At 44.4% G+C, this 8,385-nt stretch overlaps 1 protein-coding gene across 1 annotated transcript in view; it reads left to right on the forward strand.

Moving 5' to 3' along the window:
• The window catches only part of PEX14 (peroxisomal biogenesis factor 14), a 117,932-nt gene that overhangs the window by 93,486 nt on the left and 16,061 nt on the right, over positions 1 to 8,385 (forward strand). Inside the window, exon 5 of the mRNA XM_018559036.1 lies at positions 7,764 to 7,849. Within this exon, the coding sequence (XP_018414538.1) occupies positions 7,764 to 7,849 (86 nt within the window). The remainder of the gene's footprint in view (positions 1 to 7,763; positions 7,850 to 8,385) is intronic.

Below are 8,385 nucleotides of genomic sequence, written 5' to 3' on the forward strand. Positions count from 1 at the left end.
ACGGCAGAGAGCCGTGACAGGATCGAGAGGTGAGCGAGCGACGGTATGTGTTCGCTCACCTCCCGATCTACCGAGCCGACCTGTGACAGTCTCATTGTCACAGGTCGGCTAGAACTATGAGGTGAGTGAAAAGCACCCACCTCATAGTTCTCCTTTTAAACATATTTTGCGTTGACTTATAATTACTGTTTTTCCAGCTCCGGTTTCTGGTGATGTAGCCCTGGCCCTCCAAATGCATTGTGGGAAGGTTACTTCACCAGTGCCTTCCTGGGAAATTTTATCTTGGGTGGACAGACATTTTTTTTCCCCTCATGAGATGATGTGCACTGTCACATATTTCAGGAAGCCGACGCAGAGTTCCAGGAAGTAAAGGGAGATGGATTAATCTGTCCTTTAGTGCAAAATGGCCACTGTGCGAAGAATGGGGAGGAAAAAGAAAAATATGGAATACAAGTAATAAACAGCTGGCAATTATCTTGAATTATTATTATACAGGATTTATATAGCGCCAACAGTTTGCGCAGCGCTTTACAATATAAGGAAGACATTACCATCACAATACAATTCAAGACGAGATGGTAAGGAGGGCCCTGCCCCTGAGGGCTTACAATCTAAAACAAGGGGACATTGATACATGAGGAGGGAGCTGTGTGGGGATCCTGAAGTATCTGTTTGTAGATTGCCATTACTGAACGTTACCAAAGGTGCCTTTTTTTTTAAGTTTTAAGATGAGGGTGTCATTCCTCTTGAATTAAAACATTATTAAATGTGTTTTTTGTTTTAAATACAAGCAGTTTAAAGTAGTATTCATCCATCAATCTTTTCTTCAATAATGAATTCAGATCAAACAAATAGGCATTGCCCAGCAAAGTATTTGTTTATATTTTTGGCCCAAGCGCTTGCAGTCATCGAGGGGCATTTATCAAAACTGGAGCAGGCAAAATCTGGAGCAGTTGCCCAAGAAAACCAATCAGTTTCTCCCTTCAGTTTGTTCAGTTAAGCTTTGAAAATGAAAGAGAGAATCTGATTGGTCAGCATGCACACCTGATTCTGTCTGCTCCAGTTTTGAAAAATTCCCCTCAGCATGTTTCAGAACTGCTCCAACTCTCTCAGCTCAGCTCCCCTGAACTTCCTGTCCAGTACAAGGTCATAAAGGACAGAGCAGTCTACAGGAAGCTATATATTTTAATGACATGTTGCTGTGGCCCAGGAGGTCTTTGCTCCCGTGTTCCCAGCTCCGCCCACCAGCCACAGTCCTATTACAAGGTGCTCTCACTTTTTGTTTGCTCATTTGTCAATAGGGGGAAGTCTTACCGTAGTGTTTGCAAGATGTAAGAAGCCAGTAAGGTGATTCACCTAACAGGCACCTACCTACAACTAAAATAATTTGGGTGAACTAACCCTTTTGTTCCAAGTCTACGATACAATTAGTATAAAGTCAGCGGCGGCGAAGCCTTTTTGAATAGAAAGCCAAAATACACCCGTGGGAAGAGCAGTTTTTATGACCGGCTACAAACTTCCCTTAACATTAAATTGTGACCTTTTTCCCTGAGTGTTTTTCTTCTCTTTTTTTTTCTTCCTTATCTGACTTGTGTTATTCAATAACCCCCCCCCCTGTCAAATATCGTATCCTGGCCCTCTTAATTAATTATAAATCAGTGCTGTTGTTTGGAAGAGGGGGGGAAAATCATAATAGATGTGTTTTCCTAAATTAAAATGTAAATGTAATTACCCCATAGATTGTGAGTGAGTGAGGCCTTCGTTATTAATATTCTGCTTCACGGTCGCCGTGGCAACGGCCTCACCCAATCCCGAGGCCCGTATTAGGCATGTCACAAAACTAGCCTTTTGTTTTGGGTTTTTTTTTAGTCCCATCCTGTCCCCCCCTTCCTTGGCTGGCTAGATTTATGAAGCCGTTTTATGACTTTTTTTTAAAAATAGCCGTTTTCCTTGTTTACTGACAATTATGCAATTTATTACCAACCGTGCTTAACCCTCCCCCCCCCAACCCCCCAGCCTTTTTGAAAGACGGGGGGAGGGGGGGTGTCTTGAAATTGTCGCGGTTTGAGGTACATGGAGTTAAAATGTTGATTAATCCAGATAAACAAGACTGATAATAATGCTGATAAATGAGACTGAAATTACTTTTTGCCCGTAATTTATTACATAAAATATCTCGTGTTTGACATGCGATTAGTTCCCCGGTGCATCAGTCAGCATGATGGCGGATCTTGTGAGGGACATCTGCGCTTGTCACTTCAAGATGTTCTGTCTGAAGGAAGAACTGTCTCAGAAAACTCATCCCTAACCAATCAAATTCCAGCTCAGGCTTTAGGACTTGTTTCCACCATACCGCGCGTCTACCGCAATGTCCCGTGCCCGTGAATGGCACTGCCACGCCCCGTCCCAGAACATAAGGATACTTTATGTATGCAATCCCTTGCGTTCGCAAGGGATCGCATACATAAAGGCCCCTTGCGTTCTGGGGCGGGAGGGGGCGTGGCAGCGCCATTCAAGTCAGTGGCACTGCAGACACGCCCACAGTACGATCGGCAGCACAGGAATACGTGGTAATAAAATGCCCACCGGTGCGGTGGGATTGCAAAAAAATTGCGCATGTGTGTCTGCAGTGCCATTGACTTGAATGGCGCTGCCACGCCCCCTCCCACTCCAGAACACAAGTAGACTTTATGTATCCGATTCCTTGCGTTCCGGGCACGGGACATTCCGGTCTGGTGGAAACGAGCCCTGCATCTGATTGGTAGCTGTAGAATTTCAGAGACAACTCTTCCTTCCCACTGCTTTAAAGTGTATCGAATGCCAAAAACTAAAAATAAATACCTATTTCTATATTAAATTTCCCTAAGCGCTATCACAGAAGTTCTGTCACAACTCTCCCTGCCTTCTGAACTACAACCCAATGTCCGAACAAGGTAACATTATCATTGCTTGCTGGAAGCAATGCATGATGGGATATGCAGTCTATAGAAATTGGTATTGCATCATATCCTGCAGCAGGGAAACACAAAGCACACCGGGAATCCAGGAAGTTGTTGGAACTGATGGGCAGATGGAAGTCAGCGCTCCCTACATAAAAGGGATTTTTTTCAAGCCAGCTTTGATTGTATTATCAGAAACAACTCCAGTATGTATTCCTATCACAATGCTGATGTTATAACAGGAGAGGGGACTTTACAAGTCATTTATACCGAAGAGCAAGGGGCGTGTGGGCCATCTTTCTGCTCAAAATGGCGAGCGATCCTAATTCCTTCCTCGCCTCTCTGGGGTTCCATTCACAACCTATAAGCATTCTCTCCCCTTCACCTTCTTAACACACCAAAGACACTGTAATCCCAAGACTCTGGAAGGCGACCATTGTGGCCGTCATGTGAAATTGGTTTCGCCGCATAGACTTTGTATCAAAAATGGAAGAACAGATCCATATTTTAGTGGAGACCATATGACTCGATACACTCTCACGTGGTGTTTTTAAAACCACTGATACTTACAGGGATATTATAAGCCCCGGGTTCGTAGCATCCCTCTACATGAAGAAGCCCCCTGACCAGCCGTAACCCGCAGATATCAAACATCTCAGGTGAGGGTACTTTTTACTCTTCTGCAAGGCAACTGTACTGGGAGTCTGCCAGGAACGCCATACTGATCCTGATGGATCAGGCACCTAAGGTTTCCCCCTACTCCCTCTGCCTTTCCCTGTCCAGTCCTTATCCCCATGGTCCCCACACCTCTTCTACCAACAAACTACAATTCCCACCATTATGTACTCGCCAAGCGTATCTGGACATGGCTTTGCACACTGCTCACACCTTATTCGTTTGGTCTATCAGTGTGTTCTAACCATACACTCTTATCCCCCTATCCTTTCTTTTTTTTTTTGTTTCTTCCTTTTTGATGATTGATTGAACTAAATACTTACCTGTCTGTCAGTTAATTTGCAGAAACTTTGTAGCAGAGCTTCCATTGCCGATCCTATCCCACACTTCCGGGTGTATGGAAGAGCATGTCCCTCCCGCGCTGCGGTGGTTTCCCCAGCAACCCCTATGTCCCTATTGAGTCCTGTAGTGACCAGGAGAAACCACAGAACTCAGCAGGGGGGACCTACTATTCGACTAGCCCGAGAAGTCAAATATAATTTGTATCGGGAGCTCTGCTACAGAGCAAAGTTATTGCAAACTGTCCGACAGACAGGTAAGCATGGAGCTGTTTTCTTCACAGGGTACTGCTTTTTAGACATTTTATAACCCCCTGAGGGGGTTGCTTTAAACAGCAGATTTCTCAATATCCGGTATACCTCTGGTTTGAAGCTGGGATAAGCAAAAATTGCCAAAATGCAAGAGCCGTGTGCATTCTTCCTTAAATCTTGGTGACCTTTGTGTATTTCTTCCAGATCTGTGCAACAATTCAGTGTGGAACTTTGCCTTTGTGCAGGAGCTTCCTGTAATAAAGGCCGCTCACTGCTGCTCTCTCTCCTTGTGCAGGGTGACTGGTCTGGTCTCCGCCCCCTCCTGTAATAAAGGCCGCTCACTGCTGCTCTCTCTCCTTGTGCAGGATGACTGGTCTTGTTTCTGCCCCCTCCTGTAATAAAGACCGGTCACTGCTGCTCTCTCTCCTTGTGCAGGGTGACTGGTCTTGTCTCCGCCCCCTCCTGTAATAAAGACCGGTCAATAGTACACTCTCTCCTTGTGCAGGGTGACTGGTCTTGTCTCTGCCCCCTTCTGTAGTTTTCTGCAGGCATCATGTAGTGGAAGGGGCCTGCTGGGTCCCTCCCACAGCTCTGCTCTCTGCACAGTCTATATACAGTACGGTGATGATGTCACTGTTACTTTTACATGGTAAAAGGCCTTTTGTAAAGCCATTTGGTGTGCACAAAGTGGATGTATAGCCACCGTAGCTATTTAGAGATATATGCAAATGAAAGTATTTGTGCCTGGAGTTCGGCTTTAACTGGAAGTGCCGATTTAAAAATTACCTTTTTTGTTTGTTTTTGTTTTCTGTCAATCCTTTTTATCCCATCAGATATTTCAAAGAAAAATGCCACAAAGATGAGGTTAAATTAAGTTGTTTTTGACATGTTTCCATGGAGCAACACCCTTTGGGTGTGCCACTCCATTTACCTAGCAAGAAAAACTAGTGTTTTGTTCTGTATCTGTTCATGAGGGTGGATAATGGAGAACAGGGCAATCCGACTTCCTGGATTCTTATTTATCTTAACATGCTCCCAAATATTTGGTTACTACCATTGCACAACCTTCCCTGTATTTTATTTGTTTGTTTTGCATAAAGCCAGAATAGGGAAGACGGATCCGAATTATAATTTTTCTTGATTTTTACTTGGTTGCAGTTCTCATTCTCGGGCCTTTTTTAGCTCAGATTTATCTGGTTTTTCTATTTTAGAGTCCGAATTAAACGTTTCCTGCGCTCTTTTTTTATCTTTAGAATATGTGATTGCCATCTGATTAACCCCTCCATGTCCTGAGGGTAATCCTCTCCATTACCAGACCAAATTCTGAAGTTTACTCAACAAAAGCGTTTGACCTCTCTGCATAACAAAACGATTTCCACTCCATTGTATTTATAAATTTTTTTAGCACATATGAGGCCTTCTTAAGTGATTTTGTTTTTTAAAATACCGCAAGTATATATTTTTTATTATTAGCAGAAAAAAGGACAAAAATGCAAAAAATCTGCAGTTTTGGTTTCATGCGTGAAGTTTTTTTTGTATAACCATTACTTTTTGTCAAAGTTTTGCTTAGCACGACAAAATGTATGAGGTCATGGGAAGTGTTACTCTCTGTAAAGTCAGTCGTCCAAAAATGAATATTACAGTTTTGGATAGTGGGTTGGGTAGCCCACTAGTTGGGTTTTGCTATCGCTGTCATAGATGTGTGTGGGGTTTGAAATTATGGGTGCTGAGGCCTCTGCACTACATGCCGGAGACCACCTGCTGACCCGACCCAATTGCATTATGGCTGACTGTTTTTTTACAGAGGAACAATTAACCACTTGGGTCTTTCTGCTGTGCTTAATTAGCCCTAAAAATATGAGGCCCTCAGACAGGGTCCAAAATAAGCTAATTTGCAGCCCCTGCCAATATCTAAGGGGTTAAGGGGAAAATAATAATGCTAGCAGAAGAGTGTAACCCCAAGCTTCACAGTCTATGGCATCTTCTGGAAGTGAGCGATTTTTTTATTGCCCCCTCCCTTTCATTATTAATGAAACGGGACTGGGATGATCTTTCACAAAAGTTCAGCAAGTCTATAAAGCCTCAGAGCCGAAATGCCATCTCACTCGTTTTACATTAAGTGACACAAGTCTGTCTCGTGGCAAAATTAAAAAAGAAAAACGAACATAAGAATGAGGCAGGGAGAGCCGGGGTGAGAGAGAGATGGGGGCTGAGAGGGAGGCGGGGGAGAAGAAAGACAACTGATATCTTCGGCAGGTAATGGACGGGACTGCTTTTGTACAGTTGGGGGTTACACCACTACACAAAAGACACATTTTAAAGTGGATTTGAACTCCAAAATTAAAGATTTGCTGTCTTATAGAGAACATCTGTTAGATGTTAATTGTGCCTAAGCAGTACCCTCAAAGATTTACCTTTTGTCCAGGATTTGCTTTAAAAAACAGCAGCGCACTTCTTGTGCCTAAGCACTCCTGTTGAGTAACCTCATAGCTGCATATCTGCTGTGTGAGACCATCTAAGGCACTGCTTCATGTGACTTCTAGTCTCACCTGATTTGGAGTGAGATTTGGTGATCACATTACTGCTCTCCTAGTAAGGATGGGCTCGGGCGTGTTCGCAGCTCCACGTGCCGAGCCCGCCAGGAAGCTGACAGCGCGCAGCGCCAACCACAGGCGCTGAGACGTTTCCTGATCTCTGCAGCTGCACACCGGGAAAATGTCTCAGTACATGGGATTGGCGCTGCACGCTGCCAGCTTCCTGGCGGGCTCGGCACGTGGAGCTGCGAACACGCCCGAGCCCATCCTTACTGGAGAGGAAGCTGTACCTGAGGACATGTAGTCAAGGATTTCCCTGCTTATGCTTCATCCATTTTTTTTTTAATATCTCTCCTTTCTCCACCTCCCTTGATTCTTTTTGAATACTCCCCAACTAGTTATCAGATCACCAGTCATCTGGGGGGCAGCTCTGACATGAGAAAGCAAAGCCCTGCTCCTCTAGCAAGATTGCTGCCACCATACAGATGCTTGCTAAGTCGGTAATGGGAAATGATCAGCTGCAGGGATCCTATAGGCCAATACATGTGACTAGTTCTTAGCCCCCTGCTTGCCTTTTTGGGTACAGTTTCCAAAGTTCAGGTCCCCTTTAAATTGTGTTAAAGCAACGTATGATTACACTGCAATGGACGTTGCAATTCATATGCCACATACCAGGTTCAGGGCAGTAACTGTTTATTAGGTTTTCATACACGTCTATTGATGTTAAATTTAGCTTTACTGTTGGTTTCTGGCTCACAAATCGGGTAATGGCTGCTTCCACTGGGGCTTTCTCACGGTAATGTTTATCACTTTGCAACATATTCATTTTTTATTATTTATTCCTCCCTTTGACATGGAGAAAATATGCAGCAGCTGTGGAGATCTGAGAAGTCAATATATACGAGAGGCCAATCTTAACATGCCTTTTGTGTATTGCTGTTGACTCCACTGTCTCCAGAAGCAGAATCACCACTGTGGTCCTTAAAATACAATTTCACATATCTGTCTCTGTTTCCTTCATACAGGTCCCCCTGGCTCACGCTGGAGAGAATATGGAGCCATAGCAGTTATTTTAGCTGGGATTGCATTTGGCTTCCACCAGTTGTACAAGGTAAGTGCTGGTAGTCCTTCCTAAATTGTTGTTCTAAGCTGCTTGGCCCATTCAGGGCAAACAGGTTCTCTTTTTAGCTCACCTCCTCTGCTACTACAGTAATACCTCGGTTCACAAACGCTTCTGTCCGCGAACAATTTGGTTCGCGAACAGGAAGTTCGGCAAAATTTCGCTTCCGTTCGTGAACTCCTCCAAATCGGGTGACGAACATGACCGTGGCCATCTTCCCCGCTCTGACAAGTGGTCGTGGCTTCCTCTAGTCGAGATAGCAGACAGACCTGTGCACACTTGCCCACCTTATGGGGAAATTTGATTCGGTTCGCGACCATTTCAGTTTGCGACCAGAATCGTGGAATGAATAAAGTTTGTGAACTGAGGTACCACTGTAATATGCATCTTCTTTTTACCTCCTCAACTGCTCTGTTCATCATCCCTAGTAAATGGGAGTAAGAAAAGACAACGCTGCTGCCTTGACTTCCAGCAGCCTGCCCACACACTGTGCCTGGAAAGGGCCATTGGGAGATGTAGTTCTGGGG

The sequence above is a fragment of the Nanorana parkeri genome, unplaced genomic scaffold (assembly GCF_000935625.1).
Source record: "Nanorana parkeri isolate BGI_ZX_2015 unplaced genomic scaffold, ASM93562v1 scaffold376, whole genome shotgun sequence".
Classification (NCBI taxonomy): Eukaryota; Metazoa; Chordata; class Amphibia; order Anura; family Dicroglossidae; genus Nanorana; species Nanorana parkeri.